This window comes from Lynx canadensis, chromosome A2 (genome assembly GCF_007474595.2).
Source record: "Lynx canadensis isolate LIC74 chromosome A2, mLynCan4.pri.v2, whole genome shotgun sequence".
Taxonomy (NCBI): Eukaryota; Metazoa; Chordata; class Mammalia; order Carnivora; family Felidae; genus Lynx; species Lynx canadensis.
The window spans coordinates 53,574,797-53,597,570 of record NC_044304.2 but is presented as its reverse complement, the minus strand read 5'-3'; the positions used below and the strand labels follow the sequence as shown (position 1 = coordinate 53,597,570).

The following is a 22,774-nucleotide window of genomic DNA, read 5'->3' as shown; positions in this document are numbered from 1 at the left end:
ACACAGTATGCAAAAAAGATAGGTAGGCAGTATGCTGAAATGTTTATAGCAGTTTTTCTCAGTGGCAGGCCATAGGTAAGTGTTTTCTTTATAATTTTTTTGTGCTTTCTAATTATTCTAATTATTTCTAATAAGCACGTGTTATTTTTGTTTTTATTAGAGCTTCATTTAATTTTTTTGGTTTTCGAATAATTTTTTTTATTTGAGAAAGAGAGTGAGTGAGTGTGTGAGTGGGGGAGAGGGGCACAGGGGGAGAAGGAGAAGGGAGAGAGGGAGAAGAAGAGAGAGGGAGGGGGAGGGGGAGAGGGAGGGAGAGAAAGAGAGAGAGGGAGGGAGAGAAAGAGAGAGAGGGAGAGAGGGAGGGAGGGAGGGAGAGATATCAAGCAGGCTCCTTGCTCAGCATGGAGCCCAACATGGGGCTCGATCCCACGACCCTGGGATCATCATGTGAGCCAAAATCAAGAGTTGGATGCTCAAAAGACTGAACCACCCAGGCGCCCCTATTTTTCTCAATTTGAAAAAAAAAAAATTGACCCCAGTTTAATGAAGTATGAAAATTTATGTAATTTAAAACTGGTAGGCCAAATGATTTAGGTAAATATAAAGAGAATATGGAGTCATTTGTCAGGATTTCTTTTACATTATTCTCAATTTTGGATATCACAATATTTTCTGAAAAATATCCCACTCACAATGTAAAGAGCTTTTGTTCAGTATCGGAGTGAAAAATGAGGATTTTAAGTTTATTTATTTATTTTGAGAGAGAGAGTGCACAGAGACAGAAGTAGAGAAAGAATCCCAAGCAGGCTTCGTACTGTCAGTGCAGAGCCTGACATGGGGCTCAAACTCACGAACTACGTGATCATGACCTGAGCCCAAATTAGGAGTCAGATGCTTAACCGACTGAGCCACCCAAGAGCTCCAAAATGAGAATTTAATAAATATTTTTCACAGTACCTACTAAGGTTTCCACTACATAGGAAAAGAAATGATTATGGTGCTATACATATAGCCAAGCATCCTAGCAGGAAGGGCCCTTTTTCTCAGAATAATTTCTGAAGCATATTTTGGTGAGGAAATACCTGCTTAGTTCCTTAAATGTAAAGGCAACCCCCAAACATTTCCCAAGTTACATAAAGTCATAGGTAAGACAACAGGGTTCTGTCCCAGTGAGATGTCACCACATGACAACGCCACTGGAACACCTCCGTGTGGGCTCAGACCGACATACTGGAAAATCTCATCATCAGAAGGGCTAAAGGCAACTTTCTGCCTCTACAGCTATTAGCCTGATAGCACTTAAGAAGGCATGGTTTGTTGAAAGACAGGTAATTTTACTCTTCACCTTGAGTATTTTGCTTTGTGTAAGGATAGCTGAATATGTCATAAACTGCTACATCTCACCCGCAATTGAACAAGGAAGCGGGCTGTTATATTTAAGAGATTTGTGGCTGCTTAACCCTGACCCATCAGAAGAATCTCCCAGCTGTCCACACCCTGTTTATCCTACATGGGGATGAACATGCCTTCCTACATATTGGGAATTGTATCTTAGATTTAAAGGTTAAAACCTAGCAAAGCTATTTTCACACCTGAGAAGCAGGGTGACATCGCGATTACATGCATGAGCTCTGTATTGCACATTTCACATTCAGCCTGACTTTGTCACTTGTAATTGTTTGACAAAGTCAATTACTTAACTTCTCTATGCTTGTTCCCCCACCCAGAAAATGGGGTAACCACATAAAGGGTGTTATGTATTACTTTTAATGATCAGAATAAAAAAAATGTAGCTGCTCATACAACAGCAGGGTGTCTTCTCACCTGCACGGAGAGCATGGCCACGGTTACAAGCAGTTAAAAGAACTTTCATTCGAGAGACCTAAAAAGAATCTTTGCTTTTCATACCACCTACAGCAATGGCTTTATCAGCTTCGTGGTCTATGAATCTCCTTTATCTGAACACAAATTTTTGTGTCAATGTGTACTTTTCTGGGAAGGGATCCACAACTTTCATCAAATTCCTTGACTCAAAATATGTGGAAGAATCACTGAAAGAAAGGTTCAGCAATTGCCCCTCTGAACAAAAGATCTCTAACTGAGAGAGAGAGCACACACAGGCCACTGCTCTGCTCTCTGCAGTACGGTGGTCAAGGCAAATATGGGTTCCAACTCTCATTACATTATGTTCTTGTACCAGCTACACAACCGTGGTAAGGCCCAGTTCCTCATCTTTAAACCAGGACTAACTGCACTTACCTCATGGAGGTGCATTTATTTAAAAAAATAAAATCATTTTGGGGTGCCTGGGTAGCTCAGTCGGTTAAATGTCTGACTTCAGCTCAGGTCATGATCTCGTAGTTCGTGAGTTCAAGCCCTGTGTCGGGCTCTGTGCTGACAGGTCAGAGACTGGAGACTGCTTCGGGTTCTGTGTCTCCCTCTCTCCCTGCCCCTCCCCTGCTCATGCTCTGTCTCTCTCAAAAATAAATATGAAAAAAATAAAATCATTTTGACTCACATATATTACATTAAGAAATACAAATAACATTAAAAAAATTTCATTTAATGTTTATTTTTTGAGAGAGACAGAGCACGAGTGGTGGAGGGACAGAGAGAGGGGAGACACAGAACCTGAAGCAGGCTCCAGGCTCTGACCTGTCAGCACAGAGCCTGATGTGAGGCTTGAACCCATGAACCATGAGATCATGACCTGAGCTGAAGTTGGGTGCTTAACCGACTGAGCCACCCACGCACCCCACAAATAACATTTTTAATGAATGGAAATGTACATCTTAATTAACTGCTCTTTGAGAGCAGGGACAGCCATGTGGGGACAAGCCCTGCACTAGATCTGGGTTCTGCAGTTGGTTCTTTTGTGTGATTCCGAGCTAAGCCACTTAGCCTCTCTGTCTCTTTGCTCTTCTGCAAGAGGCCAGAATCACACCTGCATTCCTGCCTCATAATGACCTCAGATGTTCATTTATGAAAGCTCAAGTGAGACAGTGGCTGCAAAAGCATGTGGAAGGAAGCCTCTGAGTAAGACTGGTGATGAAAACAGCCAGATACACAAATGACTAAGACATATGGCCTATGAGTCACAGAGCAGGTGTCGGCTCATTGGCTGGCAATACCTTAAAAAGCCAAATCCTGCTGCGATTACCCCCAAACACTGCTGGAGAGGCCGCAGGAAGAAAAAAGTGAAAAGTAAAAGTCAGGAAACATAAGGCGCAGACCGGCAGGAGGAAAAGGTGGTAGCTATGATTAGAAGCAACAATGAGGCTAGGGAAAAGCAGACTCAGTTTAGGGACACCAGACTACAGAAAATGGTGTACCATGTGAATACACCTCTGCTTTTTCTGTTTCTATTTCTTTGAACACACCTCTTTCTTTAGCATGGAACACCCTTCTCCACCGCCTATTGATTAATGCCTATTTATTACTGGAAGATCACAGCAAAATGGTTTTGAGTCAGTGTGCTTAGGTCTAAGTACTACCCTTGAGCAAGTTACGTAACCTCCTCAGGTTCTACTTCCTCACCTGTCAGATAACAACAGGACCTACCTCCAGGGGTGATGTTAGGACTTCAGAGATAGTAGAGTACCTCGTATGTGGAGTATACCCAAGAAACACCAGCATGTACAACTACGGTACTGTTCTATGTGTCAATTCCTCAGAGGCTCTGGAGCTCAACTGCCTGGTCTGAGCTGACATAATCTCAGACAAGCTGTTTCTAGGTTCCCCATGTATGAGACGGAAATAAGTACATCTACCTCAAAGGCTTCTTGAGAAGATGAACTGAGATGTCAGGTAAAGCATACAGACTGGGAACCAGCACTACTGGAGCAACCAGTACCCACTGACCACGACAATGGTGATGGTAATATATCACCATATTTATCACAGAAGAGTGTAATTGCTTACCTGTCTTCCTCTCCCACTAGACTGAATCCCTTGAGAACAGGGACGGAATCTTTTCCTCCTCTTCTATCTGCAGCACCTAGCCAGTGCCTGACACACAGGCACCTGCAGTAAATGCTGGCTGAATAAAGGACCACAAAAGAGGAGGGGAGACCAGCACCCCTCTCAGGGCTAGTCCTTCAAGGACACAACCAACATACTTCAGTCCCCTTGGGCATTATCTGAAGGCACTGATCCCCATCTCCAGAAAGGATTTCACGGAAGGTAAAGGCCAATCAGAGTGAATGCACTTGAGAAATGGATCAGAGGGGTGCCTGGGTGGCTTGGTCGGTTAAGCGTCCGACTTTGGCTCAGGTCATGATCTCACGGTCCGTGAGTTCGAGCCCTGCGTCGGGCTCTGTGCTGACAGCTCAGAGCCTGGAGCCTGTTTCAGATTCTGTGTCTCCCTCTCTCTCTGACCCTCCCCCATTCATGCTCTGTCTCTCTCTGTCTCAAAAATAAATAGACGTTAAAAAAAAAAATTAAAAAAAAAAAGAGAAATGGATCAGAGTTTCAGAGGGAATAGTAAAGAAACAATTATAACAAGTATTTAAACTGGAAAATTAACCTAAAATATAAAAATAAGCCCATTTTTTTTAATATTTAGTATTTTTTTAATATTTAGATTGTGACTGTAATTATTACGGCCAAATAATGAATCAAGTATTGATAAGGGGGCATAATTTTCTGACAGAGTTGTCAGATATGGTTAAATCCTAGCCCCTGGCACCTGTGAATGTGACCTTCTCTGGAAACAGGGCCTTCGCAGATGTAACCAAGTTATGATGAAGTGGTACTGAGTGGTATCCTTGAAGGAAGAAGGAAATTTGGACACAGACACAGAGACAGACACAAGGGGACCTCCACGTGAAAATAAAGAACCGGGAGGGATGCATCTTCAAGTTAAGGAAGGCCAAAGATTGCTGGCTACCACCAGAAGCTAAGGCCAGACACGGAAGATGGCAGGATCATCCTCTAGAGTCTTCCGAGAGAGCACACCCCAGGTGACACCTTGATTTTGGACTTCTGGTCTCCAGAAGTATGAGAATACATTTCTGCTCTTTTAAGCCACAAGCCACAAGCCAAGCTTGTGGTACTTTGTTATGGCAGCTCTAGGAAACTACTACAAGGATCAATAAAATCCTTGGAACGTTATTACTATAGCGCTTATGAAGGGATACCCCCAGGCAGGTGGCAATCTCCCCCCATCCAGAATCTCACATACTCAAAATGGCTTGATGCCATGCCATGTTCACTGCCAGCATGATCCGGATGCAGTTCTGAGGGTCAGGCTTCTGCTCTGTTTCTGAGTCTTAGTGTTGACTGCGGCTTTTCTGCAGCTACTACTGGGATGGGGGCTCTACTCCTGGGATGGGGGCTCTGCTGGGTCCTTAGCAGGCCCCTCCCATGGACTAGAACCTGACATCCAGCCCCTGCCTGCAGTTATAGCCAGAGCAGCCACTGAGATCTCCCCGGTATCACTGCCTCCTAGCCACTCCTCTGGCCATGGGGTTACCGAGCACGAAACCGAAAAGGAGCTGTCAGATTCTGCCAGTATGTGCTAGAAGCAAGATGAAACATCATCGTGGGCATGGATATTTTTAGGAGGCTTACAGAAGAGGTGCACTTTCAGTTGCCCTTCAAGGATGCTGAGGATTTATTTATTTATATGTTTTTTAAGTATTTATTTATTAGTATAATTCTTATATATATATTTTAAAATTTATTTATTTTGAGACAGAGTGCAAGCTTGAGCCAGAGTCAGCATGGGGCCTGATGTGGGGCTTGAACTCACGAACCATGAGATCATGACCCAAGCTGAAATCAAGAGTCAGATGCTTAAACGACTGAGCCACACAGGCACCCCTAAATTTTTTTTAATGTTTATTTTTGAGAGACAGAGTGTAAACAGGAGAGAGGTAGAGAGGGAAAGGGGGACAGAAGATCTGAAGTGGGCTCTGTGATGACAACATACAGCCTGATGTGGGGCTCGAACTCATGAACTGTGAGATCATCACCTGAGCTGAAGTTGGACACTCAGCCAACTGAGTTACCCAGGTGCCTTTATCTATCTATCTATCTATCTATCTATCTATCTATCTATCTATCTATCAAGTTTGTTTGTTTTTGAGAGAGAGAAAGAAAATACTCACGTGTGTGAGCAGGGCAGGGGTGGGGGTTGGGGGGAGACAAATGATCCCAAGCAGACTCCAAGCTCTGAGCTGTCAGCACAGAGCCCCAGCACAGGGCACACACTCATGAATCATGAGATTATGACCTGAGCTGAAATCAAGAGTTGGATGCCTAACTGACTGAGCTACCCAGATGCCCCTCAATGAAGATTTAAATGCATGAACATTGAGTCAACAAAATCCTACCAAGGGACCACTAAGTGTTGGGGCTGAAGGGAGGAATCCGGCATGGTCTCTGCTCTCCAGGAACTGATAGTCTCAATCCAGGTAGGTGATGGACGGCACAGGGAGGGACGCCAAGGCAGACTGCATGGGAGCCAGAGGAATGACCTCAACCAAGGGTGGGGTGGTGGTGAGGAAAGAACCTCTAGGAGAGTGGTATGTAGGCTGGATCGTGGGATGTACAGTGATAGTTAGGCAATGCATGTGTTCGGGGGGGGGGTCAGGGAGAAAAGTTTGGGGGAAATGGGAAGAGTGTAAAGAAAAGCTAGAGGAAGGAATTGTGGCTGTGTGAGTGGATGAGGAAGAGTCTCTGTGAAAGCGTTTCTGTCACCCTGCAAGTGCAGAGCAAGGAAAGAGGACAGGGCAGGAGGCCAATTTTAGACCTAAGTGTATAAGTGTATGCATCTTAGCACTTAAAGACATATACATTACAGGGTAATTGTTCATAATTTGGAAGGAATTAGAAGGGCAAAATATTTGGTTTAGGATTATTTAAAAAAGTAAACAATACATTTCAAATTCAATTTGATCCACAATAAGTTCAGACATAATTTTCAAGGACACATACACTACCAAAAAGAAAAAAAAAAAGCCATGGACTACCACAGTGGAAAAGGTTATCTACAAACAGATCTGATTTAAGTTGTAGCTCTGGCCAAGGCCATGATGACTTACTTTTCTGACGTGATTATAGGCATGTCTGTCTTCATATCTGTAACAACAAAGACGTTCTGTTAGTTCAGACAAATTTTTTTCCTTAAGGAAAAAAAAAACACTGAAAATGCAACAAAGACAAAGACAATTTTAAGAAGCCCCAAATCGCACATCTAACAGGTTCACTAATCCTGCCCAACCAGCAATGGCAAACACGTGCCTCATTAGCCATCCCTCTGTGAACCCAACCCCTGGAAGGGGATGCTGACAGATCACGGTGCTCTTGCTGTGCTCAGATGTGACCCTGAAATCCTGCTCAACTCAACCCTGCAGCTCAGCAGCAGTGGCATGTGCTTAGGATTAGAGGCTTGATAATCTGCCTCCTCTATGCCACCTCTCAATGTACATGCCCTCTACTTTTGGATGAGAACATCAAGGCCCTAAAGCTGCGCACTTTATCGCTATTGTCCAGTGCTCCACAAAGCATCTTTTATTTTATTTTATTTATTTTTTATTTTTTTATTTAATTTTTAAATTTTTTTGTAATACAGCTTAAAGTCGGTACCGTCAGTGCAATCAACCTGCCCTATACTCTAAACAAAGGAAGAGTGGCAAAATAACCTTCACATTGCTTTCAGCAGTTTTTTTAAATTTTTTTAAATGTTTATTTTTCAGAGAGAGAGAGAGACAGAGTGTGAGCAGGGGCAGAGGTGGGGCAGAGAGAAGGGAGACACAGAATCTGAAGCAGGCTCCAGGCTCTGAGCTATTAGCACAGAGCCCAACGTGGGGCTTAAACTCATGAACTGTGAGATCGTGACCTGAGCCCAAGTCGGACACTTAATCAACTGAGCCACACAGGCACCCCTTAGCTGTTATTTCATAGGTGGTAGCATATTGTGTAAAAAAGTAAGTGATTAATTATGTTGATATGATTGAGAGCCAGGATTTTTTACATGAAACAACTTACACCAGGAAGCAAGGAAGCTTATCAAAAACTGCTAGGCTTATTTCAAAAGAGACTCTGCTGGCCAAACATGGAAACATTCGAGCATCAATAAGAATAATACTACAATTTGTTTTAAAATCCAGTCATTGGTAATAGTATCCCCCCAAAATGCTTGAATCTTTTAATTTATACTGGTACATACTAATACATGCCAGAAGAAACTCACTGTTTACCTGTGGAGGATTCATCATTTTGGAAATTGGTAAACATGATCTGGCTCTCAGGGTAACCAAGTAGCGAGGGGTTTCTCTTTATAGAACATTCTCACCACTAAACAAAGAAGGAATAATAGGATTTGAATATCACCGTTTTGCATCCTCTATTAAAGCATGATCACCAACAGTGCTGATGACATACAAGGAGGCAAGAAGACATTTTTTGTCTTGTAAGGAAACACACAGGACCACCCATGAGATAGGCTGCCCCCAAACTTGAGCCTGAATCCAATCAAGCCTCTAACTCCAATTCATAGGAAACAGTGTCAAAGAGTATATTTATTAAGCCAGTGTTGCTCAGGGTACTCAAGTGTCACAAGGTAAGTCCTTTGCACCAGAATGGATATAGATGACATGGTATTTAGTTATTTACCTACGGCTTCCTGCTCTATGAAAATCTGACTGTGGAAACAAGGTGAGCTGAACTAAGCAATGTGCTGAGTGAGTCGGTTGCTTAAAGGTTGGTGCAAGCCCTTCTTGGACTGTCCACAAGCAGATGAAGGACCGCACTGGGCCTGTGACCTCCTTTGTTGGGCACCATGTTAACAGCACAATAAGGATGTAATCATCTGAGAACAGACCAGGGGGAAGTTGTGTAGGACAGAAGATCCATTGCTTCAACAAATGAACCACCGGGAAAAAAATCATGGCAGGGAAACATATGTTAAAATCAATTTCGGGTATCTCAGTCAGTTGCAGTGTATGGGCCCTAGATGGATTTTGAGTCAGTCTCCAAAAAAGAAAAAAATTGAGACGATGCATAGATTTTGGATGAGACTAAGGAATTAATATTAATTTTTAAAAGTGATAATGGTACTACAATTATGTTTTGGGTTTTTTTAATATTATAATTTTTTTTTAAGTAAGCTTTATGCCCAACATGGGGCTTGAACTCATGACCCCAAGATGAAGACTTGCATGCTCCACCTACTGAGCCAGCCAGGCATCCCTTTTTTAAAAATACTTTTTTTAAAAAAAATTTTTAATGTTTTTATTTATTTTTGAGAAAAGACAGAGCATGAGCAGGGGAGGAGCAGAGAGAGAGGGAGACACAGACTCTGAAGCAGGCTCCAGGCTCTGAGCTGTCAGCACAGAGCCCGACTTAGGGCTTGAACTCACGGACTGTGAGATCATGACCTGAGCCAAAGTCGGATGCTTAACCGACTGAGCAACCCAGGTGCCCCACTTTGTTTTTTTTTTTTAAGCCGTTAGATTTTTCAAAAAGAATCATTATAGAAATACATAATGAACCACTTAGAGATGCTGTGATAGGATGTGAGGGATCTTTTTCAAAATAACCTGGGGACTGGGAGAGTGAGCAGAACAGATGAAGCGAGACTGGCCATGAGTTAATTATTAAAGCTGATGGGTGAGAACATGGGAATTTATTCTACTGTTCTCTTTACTTTTGTATGTCTGAGAATTTTTTTTTCATAATTAGTGTTTCGAAAAGAGAGGAAGGAAAAGTGGAAAAAACAGCATGATGACCCTGCCTATACCCGCCATCCAGCTTCAGCAGTTACTAACATTTGGCCAGAAACCTAGAAAGTTTTCAAATAGTGTAATGATCTTAATAATTGAGAACCTGTTCCTGATCTATGTAGGAACTAAGTTTCAGACAGTAATAGAAATTTGAAGGAAATGAATTTATGCCAGGGAAGCAAAAATTAAGTTTGTGGGCCACCCTGAAGGAGTAAATCTCAAATATTCATTTTAGGAGATTCTTCAGATTCTGGCTTCAGCCTCATCTTCTACCCTCTCTGTCCACTCTCTTCTACTTATTGGCCCTGTCGCCACCTCAGGCTGCCTGCCATTCCATGGACCTGCCGTGCATTTGCTCCCTCTCAGCCTCTGCATGGCTTCCCCTGCCTGTTTCCCCCAGTCTGTTTGGTGAACTCTTACTCATTCTTCAGAGCCCAGCTCCTCCTCCTTGGTGTTTCTTCCTAATCTTCTCAGGCAAAGTTAATCAGTCCTTTTATAATCCTTCACTTGGTCATATGTCAGCTAGGGTTAGAATCCATCATTTCTGGTCTGTGCCCTCAATTAGACTGTATCTCAAGGAGAGGGGATTTGCTTTTTTACCTGTTTATCTCTAGCGCTTGGCACATGGAAGGCTGTCAGTAAAACTTGCTAAATAGTTACATGTTAAATTACCAGAAGAGGGAGGTCATGACACAGTAAACTGAAATTCCTAAGGAGGTAGGAGTCTGTGAACTCACTTTCCTAGGCTTTTAACAGCTGATTGATTATCCTCTATTCCAAGCCTCTAACGCGCTGGGGTGAAGGCTTGAGTTTGGGTAAGGAGAAATGACTTGCCCAAAGTCAGGGTGAAGGAAGATGAGGATTAAAACCCACACCATCAGGTGACCAGTATGTAACATTGTAGGCGGAAAGGTTCAGCCAGCCAGATTCCCAGAGCTAGAACTAGAGCCCAGAACTCACAGGTCCACACCCAGAACCAACACTGCCATGAAAGTTACTTCACCAACCCTTTCTGTAGGTATGCATGGGGCACTTTCAGTGAAGATGCTTTGTGGAGCACCAAAAACCATAAAATACCTAGGAATAAATCTAACCAAAGAGGTGAAAAATCTATATGCTGAAAACTATAGAAAGCTTACAAAAGAAATTGAAGAAGGCACAAAAAAATATAAGAACAGTCCATACTCCAACAAATATTGTTAAAATGTCGAGGGGCGCCTGGGTGGCGCAGTCGGTTAAGCGTCCGACTTCAGCAAGGTCACCATCTCGCGGTCCGTGAGTTCGAGCCCCGCGTCGGGCTCTGGGCTGATGGCTCAGAGCCTGGAGCCTGTTTCTGATTCTGTGTCTCCCTCTCTCTCTGCCCCTTCCCCGTTCATGCTCTGTCTCTCTCTGTCCCAAAAATAAATAAACGTTGAAAAAAAAAAAAAATTTGGGGCGCCTGGGTGGCACAGTCGGTTAGGCGTCCGACTTCAGCCAGGTCACGATCTCGCGCTCTGTGAGTTCGAGCCCCGCATCAGGCTCTGGGCTGATGGCTCAGAGCCTGGAGCCTGTTTCCGATTCTGTGTCTCCCTCTCTCTCTGCCCCTCCCCCGTTCATGCTCTGTCTCTCTCTGTCCCAAAAATAAATAAATGTTGAAAAAAAAAAATTCTTTAAAATGTCGATACTACCCAAAGCAATCTACATATTGAATGCAATCCCTATCAAAGTAACACCAGTATTCTTCACAGAGCTAGAACAAATAATCCTAAAATTTGTATGGAACCAGAAAAGACCCTGAATAGCCAAAGCAATCTTGAAAAAGAAAACCAAAGCCAGAGGCATCACAATCCCAGACTTCAAGCTATACTACAAAGCTGTAATCATCAAGACAGTAAGGTACTGGCACAAGAACACTCAGATCAATGGACCAGAATAGAGAACCCAGAAATGGACTCATAAAATATGGCCAACTAATCTTTGACAAAGCAGGAAAGAATATCCAATGGAATAAAAACAGTCTCTTCAGCAAGTGGTGCTGGGAAAACTGGACAGTGACATGCAGAAGAATGAACCTGGACCACTTTCTTACACCATACACAAAAATAGACTCAAAATGGATGAAAGACCTCAATGTAAGACAGGAAGCCATCAAAATCCTCGAGAAGAAAGGAGGCAAAAACCTCTTTCATCTTGGCCGCAGCAACTTCTTACTCAACACGTCTCTGGAGGCAAGGGAAACAAAAGCAAAAATGAACTACAGGGACCTCATCAAAATAAAAAGCTTCTGCACAGCAAAGGAAACAATCAGCAAAACTAAAAGGCAACCGATAGAATGGGAGAAGATATTTGCAAATGACATGTCAGATAAAGGGTTAGTCCAAAATCTATAAAGGACTTATCAAACTCAACACCCAAAAAACAAATGATCCAGTGAAAAATGGGCAAGAGACATGAATAGACACTTCTCCAAAGAAGACATCCAAATGGCCAACTGACACATGAAAAATGCTCAACATCACTCATCATCAGGGAAATACAGACCAAAGCCACAATGAGATACCACCTCACACCTGTCAGAATGGCTAACATTAACAACTCAGGCAACAACAGATGTGGGCAAGCATACAGAGAAAGAGATCTCTTTTGCACTGCTGGTGGGAATGCAAACTGGTGCAGCCACTCCGGAAAACAGTATGGGGGTTCCTCAAAAAATTAAAAATAGAACTACCCTACGACCCAGCAAATGCACTACTACGTATTTATCCAAGGGATACAGGTGTGCTGTTTCGAAGGGGCACACGCACCCCCATGTTTATAGCAGCACTATCAATAATAGCCAAAGTATGGAAAGAGCCCAAATGTCCATCGATGGATGAATGGATAAAGAAGATGTGGTATATATATACACAATGGAGTATTACTGAGCAATCAGAAAGAATGAAATCTTGCTATTTGCAATCACGTGGTGGAACGAGAGGGTACTATGCTAAGCGAAATTAGTCAGTCAGAGAAAGACAAATATCATATGACTTCACTCATATGAGGACTTTAAGACACAGAACAGATGAACACAAGGGAAGGGAAGCAAAAGTAATATAAAAACAGGGAGGGGGACAAAACAAGAGACTCTTAAATATGGAGAACAAACAGAGGGTTACAGGAGGGGTTGTGGGAGGGGGGATGGGCTAAATGGGTAAGCGGCATTAAGGAATATACTCCTGAAATCATTGTTGCACTATATGCTAACTAATTTGCATGTAAAATAAAAAAAATTAAAAAAGAAAAAGAATCTGTGGTATATCCTTCCTTAAATTAAAAAAAATATATTTATATCCACCCACCTCCAGATAAACCATAACATACTATGCAGACTCCCCTTTACTCTGCTGCCTTCACTTAGTAATACATCTCTGTGATCCCTCATTCTCAGCTCAGCTCCACAGCACTTTATTATACGAATGTAGTACAGTTTAATGACTGGTCCCCTCCTAATGGGTATCTGGATTGTTTCCAGTCTTTTAATGTAAGAAAAAGCACTGCAGTGAATAGCCTTGTGCTATTTCTTTTCATATATTTGCCAGTGTATCTTTTAAATAAATTCCTAGAAATGGAATTGCTGGGTTAAAAGTAAATGCATATACTGGGACAACTGGATATTCATGGGCACAACATTGAAGCTGGAACTCTACCTTACATCAGACACAAAAATTAACTCAAAATGGATCAGAGACCTAAATTTAAGAGCTGAAATTGTAAAACTCTTAGAAGAAAATACGGGGGGAAATCTGCATAAGCTTGGATTTGGCAATGGTTTCCTAAATATGCTACCAAAACCAGAGGCAATGAAAGAAAAAAAAAAAAAAGATAAACTGGACTTCATGAATATTAAAAACTTTTACCACTTCACACTGAGATGGCTATCATAAACAAAATAAAACACCGAAAAATCAAAAGCCAAAAAACAGGAAGTAGAGACATTAGAAATTTTGTGCATTGCTGGTGGGAATGTGACATGGGTAGGTGTTAAGGAAAACAGTTTGACATTACCTAAAAAAATTAAAATACAATTATCATATGACCCAGCAAGTTCACTCCTAGGTATGTACCTAGGAGAAATGAAAATATATGTCCACACAAACACTTGTATATGAATGTTCACAGTGGCACTACTCACAACAGCCCTAAAGTGGGAACAACCCAAATGTCCATCTCTGGATGTATGGATAAACAAAACATGATATATCCATAAAATGGAATATTATTCAGGATGAAGTTCTGATGCATACTACACAGGGATGAATCTTGAAAACATCTTAAGTAAAAGACACAAAAGGCTTCAAAATGTATGATTCCACTTACATAAATATCTAGAACGGGCAACCTCACAGACACAGAAAACATATTAAGGTTACCAGTGGTTAGGGGGAGAGGAGGACTGGGGGAAAAAGCAAATGTATATAGAGGCGCCTGGGTGACTGAGTTAGTCGAGCATCTGACTTTTGATCTCGGCTCAGGTCATGACCTCGCGGTTGGTGAGTTCCAGCCGTTCTTGGGCTTTGCGCTGACAGTGCAGAGCCTGCTTGGAATTCTTTCTCCTTCTCTCTCCGGCCCTCCACCACTTGTTCTCTCTCTCTCAAAATAAATAAACTTAAAAAAAAAAAAAAGCAAATGTATATATAATTTTGTTAGGCATTGCCAAATTCCCCTTGTAATAGCTGGACCACCTGCGTTCCCATCAGCAATGCGTGAGAATATTTCTCAGGGCCTTACCAAGGAGAATATTGTCAAACTTTCGGATTTTTGCCAATCTGACTGCTGAAATGGTACCTTACCACAGTTTTAATTTGTGTTTTTTTCTTATAATGAAATGTTTTTAAAAACGCTAATTATGTTCTAATATGCCAGCATTGGTTATGTAATCACCATGAGACTTCCTTAAACAAATACACTAGGGTAAAAGATTTATATGTTAAAGAAGTCAAGGTAAGCAAGTAAGAACTATACACATTGGTTAATGTTTTAACAAATTCATTAACGTTATGGTTATTGTTGTAAATTCTAATTCTAAAAATAAAAAATATAAAACTCATTTTGCATGCAGGTGATGAGGTACTTAATTAATAGTACTTTCCACATGCACAGTACCGTTAGTCAACATTCAACAACAGAAAAGCGTAAATAACATTTCTGACAATTCCAGAAATTCGATAAAACACATTTTCACCAACCATAAGGACCCTTCCACCTTGATTAGAATTAGTCTAGTTGCTAGTTTTAGCAGTAAAATTGCTACTGTGCATGTTACCTCTTCTCTAGAGAATCTTCCTATATAATTTTCAAGAATTTCCTGTGTAATCTGAAGCATAAGATCAAAAATAAAAGAAAATAACTTGTCAAAAGAATTGAAAGATTTAAGTTTACCTTTCCACTTAGCAACGAGCTTAGGATCTGAAATTGTGAAGTTTGGACGGCTTCTAGACAGGATACCTTTTCCAAAATAACCCTTCCAGGAAAAGAGAAAACAAGTTAGTACACGTTTAATTACTAATTTTTTAGCAGAAGGAAAACAACTATTTGTTTTTTTTTTAAATATATGAAATTTACTGTCAAATTGGTTTCCATACAACACCCAGTGCTCATCCCAAAAGATGCCCTCTTCAATACTCATCACCCACCCTCCCCTCCCTCCCACCCCCCATCAGCCCTCAGTTTGTTCTCAGTTTTTAAGAGTCTCTTATGCTTTGGCTCTCTCCCACTCTAACCTCTCTCTCTTTTTTTTTTCCTTCCCCTCCCCCATGGGTTCCTGTTAAGTTTCTCAGGATCCACATAAGAGTGAAAACATATGGTATCTGTCTTTCTCTGTATGGCTTATTTCACTTAGCATAACACTCTCCAGTTCCATCCACATTGCTACAAAGGGCCATATTTCATTCTTTCTCATTGCCACGTAGTACTCCATTGTGTATACAAACCACAATTTCCTTATCCATTCAACAATAGCCAAATTATGGAAAACAACTATTTGAGTTAACAAGAGATTCATTCTACTTTTCATAGCTTTATACCTTCCCTCTAGTTACTTAAAAAAAAAAAAAAATGCCCCCATTAATGAATTGGCTATGGAGGGGAAAAAAAGCAAGCAAGCTACCAGTCTCAACCCACACCTATCATTTATGGAAAACAGCAAAAACTAGAACTTGCCTTCATCTAAGAAGAGGTCCTCAACCAGAAGAGAGAACAGATAAGGAGCCAAGGACATGCTGAAGCCTCATCTGTCCATGACACAGAACAATATGCCACTTAGGTTGCCTCCGGGGATGGAATGGGAGCGAGTGGGGATTCTTACTTTTTACTCATTACATTTCTGTAAACTGCTGGACATTTTTATGAACACACAAGCCTTTTATAATGGAAAGACAAGAAAGGTCAATGCGTTGAAATATGGGTTCATGGGTCGGGGAGTTATCCTCATTAACATATGGCTTTGGGGCACCTGATTCAAATTGTGCTGTTCCCATACTACAATGCACCAAACAGCAAGGAAAGAATATGGCTCAATTATAGTTTGCTTTGGGAATGGATGGGGAGAAGCAACAGGGACAGCTGGCTCAGGGCTGTGAGGAAGGAGCCACACCAAAGCAGCTGGCACTTACTTTCCCATACAGCTGCTCGATATCTTCTGCATTTCTCACAATTACATTGTTGTTTATCATTTCAGCAGTGAATATTTTGAAGTCTTTCTTAGGCCCACCATCCTGACCAAAAGGGATCGGCAAAGGAGATTCATAACTCTCATACACTCTTCTTTTCCTCTTTGGGGCGTGGAAAACTGCTTCCGCCATTTCTCAAGGGTAGCTGTTTTTTAAAGAGTATAACAGGGAGAAAGAAATAGCCAATCAATAACTATATTGATCAAAAATGGGAGTGCATCTCTAGGCTCAGAAAATGTTGTAGTCTGTCGGAAAAATTAATATATACAACGCAGGGAACTAAAAGAAAGGGTAATGAGAACAAATCACAATCACGTAGAGTATCTCAATTCCCACAACCATGCCCAAGAAGCCAGTGGCAATATTTCTAATTATAGTGGACAAGACTGAGGCCTAGTGACATGCCCAAAGTTACAATGCCTTGCAAAAGTCTGATAGCAAGCATGATAGGATTCCCGCCTTTTAGGATTACTCCCATTCTTTCACTCAGGCAACAGACAATTTACTGAGTACCTACCAGCGGCTCCCAATAATCAGAGGTGCTAGGGGTATAAAGATAAAACCAAAAGAGACACTGTCCTCAAAGGATTAAATCTAAGTCAGCATTGTGTTTTTCAAAAAAGGACCTTAAAATCCATTCTAAACATTAGGTCAATCATCTCCCAATTTTTAAGGTAAATTAATAAATAATAACAATGACAGAAACAGTTATCATTTAAGGGTCTATCATGCACCAAGAGCAGGAACCCTAAAGCCAGAGTAGCAGCTGTGTGATTTGGGGCAAAAGTTACTTAATCTCTCCATGCTTTGGCTTCCTTGCTTGCAAAATAAGGCTAAAAACAGACTCTATCTTGGAGTTAAGACCCATAAAGGTCCTAGAAGAGTACCTGATACATAATGAGCACTGTGGGTATATTTGCTTTAATTATTATTATGGGGTGAGTACTACCAACTCCATTCTACAGATGAGGAAAACAGGTTCAGGTTACAAAGATTTTGTAAAAGGCCCCTTCAGATGATCCCAGGTCTGTGGAATTCTAAAGCCTATGCTCTTCTCTCTGGGTTCTGCTGTGAGCACAGGCTGCATCTGTCTCCCTTTGTCTGAAGGCTCACTATTTCTCAAGGTTAGGAGCTAAAGGGTTCCGGAGAATGATGGAATTGCTTGCTGTGCACTGAATACTCTGAGGAAGTAAAGGAAGCCAAAGTGAGTACCTCTCCCTTCCAGGCCTTATACTCAATTTGAAGAGACAAAACACACACAAAAGCAAATCGAAGGTAACACAACAAGCTGCAATTCAATAATGGCTAAAGGAAGGAAATGGAGTTGAGTGCTTTGGGTGATAAAGCAACAGAGCCACAGCAGATACATTTGACTTAGGAAAACTCAACCCCATGTAAGGAGGGAAAATGTAAACAGTGCAAGAGTTTGGGCATTCCACTCTCCCAACAGACGCCCCGGAACATGAGGGGAGACTTGAATCTGCTGCTCCCTCCATCCTGGGCCTGGGCTCCACTTAAGCTGAGAGCATATCTGGTGCTTAAAGATACACTGGAGCCAGATCACACGTTTCATCTACATGGATCCAAAGAACGAAGTAAAACTTCATTAAGTGCCTCCTGCAGTTAACACCAGCATCCCACTGGGCAACACATGCGATCAAGCCTGAAATAGCCAATGATGGTGGCCAAATCTGAGGAAGGTAAGTGGTTTTATGGGTTTATGACCATTAAAAAGAAATTGCATGCCTTGTCCAATGTGTGATACCTTTATACATCCATCCTCTCAAAGAAACTGAGGAATTAGATGGGGACAAAGGAAAACACAGACCAAGGAAGAGTTATAGAGATTGATAAATTACAAAGATAACTATGAAAAATAAGAATCAGCAAGTTGGAAGCTTCATAGAATTGACCAAATATTCTAAGCAGCAAAATGCTAGAATAATTTAATTTTTAAATAGATCCCTCAATGGAATTACATACTGAACATGATACATATATACATTTTATCTATACACACACACATTATTGTAAAAGGCAAAAGATTTATACTATCTGAAGAGAAACCAGAGCATATGCACACATTATTGTAAAGCATTCATAACAAAACAATGTGTATTGCATGTTGATGCACAATTAAGAGATTTTCTTCCAAGAGCATTTTATCTAAATTTTCACTTGCTGACTTACCCCTCAATCCAAGCCAACTATAGTATTGAGTATTCAACAGAAGCAGCAGCAATTTATTCTAAAACTTAATGCTTTTTTGAGGCAGGATGTTGGAATCTAGTGAGAAACTTTCAAGAGATATCCAGGAACAATTTGGACTTTTTTTTTTTTTTTAATTTTTTTTTTCAACGTTTATTTATTTTTGGGACAGAGAGAGACAGAGCATGAATGGGGGAGGGTCAGAGAGAGAGGGAGACACAGAACCGGAAACAGGCTCCAGGCTCTGAGCCATCAGCCCAGAGCCCGACGCGGGGCTCGAACTCACGGACCGCGAGATCGTGACATGGCTGAAGTCGGACGCTTAACCGACTGCGCCACCCAGGCGCCCCAACAATTTGGACTTTTATGAGATTTTTCACTTTTATAACTTCTAGGTAGTATTTAACTTGTATAGGCTACATTTAGAATTTTTGAAAAAGAGGAAATGTTAAATGGCTAACTGCAAGAACTTCCCATTAAATTCCCTTGAACAAGTGAAAATGAAGTTATATTTGAATTTGCCTGGGTTGGAATCTTCCCTCCGATTGCTGCTATACTTTTTTTTTTTAAATTTTTTTTAATGTTTATTTATTTTTGAGACAGAGAGAGATAGAGCATGAATGGGGGAGGGGCAGAGAGAGAGGGAGACACAGAATCGGAAGCAGGCTCCAGGCTCTGAGCCATCAGCCCAGAGCCTGACACGGGGCTCGAACTCACGAACCGTGAGATCGTGACCTGAGCTGAAGTCGGACGCTCAACCAACTGAGCCACCCAGGCGCCCCACTGCTATACTCTTAAAAAGCAAGAAGGAGCTAGGACACTTGGTGGCAAAAACCCTGTACTCCAACCCAAGTGTGTGTAACAGAAAGTTTCCTGCCACAAAACATGCCGTTTTTCACAAAACCTCAGTCTGTGATCTGGTGTCACTTCTGCCCATGTGGCAGCATGCACATCAAGAAGCTGGCTCATAGTAGGCCTCCTATATATGCAAACCTGCCATTATTATCATGTGAACTTGCATAACCCACTTAAGCTCTCTGAGACCTGTTTCTTCATCTTCAAATTGAACAGGACTGGAAAACAGTCTGGAAATCACTCAAATGTTAAACACAGAATAACCATATGATCGGGGCACCTGGATGGTTCAGTTGGTTAAGCATCCGACTCTTGACTTTGGCTCAGGTCATGATCTCATGGTTTGTAAGATCAAGCCCTGAATCGGGCTTTGCACTGACAGAGTGGAGCCTGCTTAGGATTCTCTGTCTTCCTCTCTGTCTGCACTTGCTCTCTCTCAAAATAAACAAAGAGACAAAAAAACCCACAGAGAATAACCATGTGATCCAGCAATTCCACTCCTTCTACAGATATAAGAAAACTGAAAACATTTTCATGCAAAAATCTGTACCCAAATGTTTACAGCAGTGTGATTCATAATAGCCAAAAAGTGGAAACAACCCAAATGTCCATCTACAGATGAATGGATCAACAAAATGGGGTGTGTCCATATGTAATGGATTACCAGCAATAAAGGAATGAGGTGCTAATACATGCTACAGTGTATATGAAGCTTAAAAGCATTATGCTAAGTGAAAGCAGTCACAAAAGACCACATATTGTATAAGACCACTAATATGAAATGTCCATAATAGCAAATCCAGAGACCCCAAATGGACTAGTGGTTGCCTGGTGCTGAGGGAAGGGAGAAATGGGGTTATAGGTACAGGTTTATTTTGAGGGTGTTGAAAAGGTTTTAAAACTAAATTGCAGTGATGGTGATGGCTTCCCAACTCTGTGAATGTACTAAAATTACTGAACTGTACATTTTACAAGGGTGAGTTTTATGATGTGAATGATCTCTCAATAAAATTAAATAGGAGAAACCAAATGATCTCCAGTTTCATAGTTTTGTGAAAGAGTTGTCTTGTGCTGAATTTGAAAGACAAAGCAGGGGAGAAAGGAATTCACTATTCTCCATATCTGCAACAGGCATTTAAGAAATGTTTCTGTAGTGCCATTATAGAAGCACAACATAATGTAAGATGTGGCATGTGCATAAAACTAGAAGAAGTGATCATCACCAGTAGGTACAACACACCAGGCAGTCTATGCCATTGCTATACACATGGGTACTACTATTCTTATTTCACAGACAGGGAAATTGAGGCTTAAAGAGGGCCAGTTACCCAAGCCCTATCGTATGGAGACATAGCATTGCAAGAAGACTAGCCTAAAGGAGGACCCATGTCTAAAGCACACACAGATACAGAGGAATGACTGGGCCAGTTGTCAAGGGGTTTGGAATGCGAAGGCTGGTTCAGACTTGGGAGTCAATGCAGACTCTTAAGCAGGGAATGATAGCTGAAGAGAGATTAATTAACCTTGTATACAACAGTGGCTCTCAAGTTTGGTTGCCCTTAGAATCACCTGGGGAAATCTTAAAACTCCTAATGCTCAGAACTTACCTGCAACTCTATCAGAAATTCTGGGGTGGGACCCAGGTGAGTTCAACATGTAGCCAAAGCTGCCAACCACTGGTGATAGGATAGCCTATTCAAACTCAATCCCAACATTTCCTTAACATAAGTACTATTACCATTCCCGTTGTTCAGAGGAGGAAAGGGACTCAGGGGCTGAGTGCTACCCCCTGTAAGGGATTTGTTGCTTTTCCTTTACCAAACCTGGGCATACTTGACTCCAGACACAAGTAGTGTTAAGTATATTTACTATCAAAAGCAGGGCTTGTTCCTTATTCTTCCCTTGAGCAGACACACACTGTTTAGATGTTCAGTAAATGTTTATTCCAAATAAAACAAAACACGGCAAAACAAAAATGGGGGAGGTAGCTCCATTTAACTTTCCAACCCCCTTAGAACACTCTGCCAAACAAGCCTGGTTAAAACCTCCCACCCAGTAAAGCTCATCTCCCAATTAAAAAATGTTTGAAGCTCCAACGGTGTACCTCCTGGGCTTAGGGGAGGCAAGGATGAAAGGGACAAGGCAAACAATCCAGTCCCTGGGGAGCTTTCAAGTTAGGACCTGAGACTAAGCCACATAAACAAAAGATAACCCTTTGAAGGCAGTTGTGAGGATAAGGTGGGTAATTGCGTGAAAAAGGCCAAGGCGCCTCATACTGGGCCTGTCGTGTGCAAAATGCTAGTCAGATGGAGGCTGCAACTGCAGTGAATGATGGCACACAAGCCAGAAAGTGTTCAGGGCCCACCAAATTCATAACTCCCTGTCTTAACTTATCCCTTTGTGGATTTCCTTGAGTGCCCCCGGCGCCCCAAGAACCGCATTAGCTGCTGAGGCTCCCCTCGGGCAGAGACGGTGTCCGATGCACCTCGACGTCCCCAGCCCCCAGCACCGAACGTGGCGTCGTGTTCTTCGGAAAGAACGAAGAAGGGAAGCATGAACGGCTACAGGTGCTCGGACAAGGGGAGAGGGGCTAATTCCGGCGGAACCGGGAAGCCTGGCTCCCCATTTCGGTCCATTCTAGTCTGGCTGTGGGACCCCGGGGAAAGTCTCTACACTCCCCGCTCCAGCTCCTGAGGACTTTCGAAGAAGCCAACGTCTCCTCTCACAGCAGACCCCCCCACCCCCCACAGGGAGCAGCCGCCGCGACGCTTAGCGTCACGAGCCATAGCTCACCACGGGCCCCGGAGCCTTACCTTCCAGAGCCCCACGCGCCCCTCGTTACCTCGGCAACACCAGCCGGAGGGCTGACACCGCCGCCGTCAAGCAGTACGGTCGCAAAACCGTGCGAATGCGCAGCCGCAGAGTCCGCGGGAGCGCCCGCGGGGGTCTTTGCCTCGAGCGCCTGCGCACAGCATGAAGGAGGGTTTTCTGTGCTTGCTGCTCGCTCCTTGGTGCGTGTGAGCGAGTTGTCTGTACGGACCGCTTCCTACACAGATGGTGTTTTCGTTTAATCCTCACGACAGTCTCTCAAGATTCATTTTACAAATGAGGTCCGAAGTTATTTGTCCGATGTCACATAGCCAGGAGGTAGTGGAGCCCAAGCTTTAACCCAGGCATGAAGACTTAGAATTTGTCGGCGGGCGGACGGGGGGAGGAGGTGAGGGGGTAGGGATAGGCACTTGAGGCGACAAGACTTTACTGTTTGACCTGGCCCTGACGCTGACCTCCGCTTTC

At 42.4% G+C, this 22,774-nt stretch overlaps 1 protein-coding gene across 2 annotated transcripts in view; it reads right to left on the bottom strand.

Annotated features, from left to right (window-relative positions):
• TSEN2 (tRNA splicing endonuclease subunit 2) overlaps positions 1-22,374 on the bottom strand; it is a 49,970-nt gene extending 27,596 nt beyond the window's left edge. The window contains exons 1-4 of one of the 2 annotated variants that reach the window (XR_003967038.1): positions 22,294-22,350; positions 16,361-16,562; positions 15,129-15,210; positions 7,047-7,083 (exon numbers count right to left, since the gene is read on the bottom strand). Coding sequence is in view for 1 of the 2 variants with exons in the window: in XM_030307431.2 (XP_030163291.1) it covers positions 7,047-7,083; positions 15,129-15,210; positions 16,361-16,549 (308 nt within the window). In the remaining variant the exon portion in view is untranslated. Of the gene's footprint in view, positions 1-7,046; positions 7,084-15,128; positions 15,211-16,360; positions 16,563-22,293 lie in introns of both variants that reach the window. The other variant, XM_030307431.2, reaches the window with a different exon arrangement.
• Between the last annotated feature and the right edge of the window lie 400 nt (positions 22,375-22,774).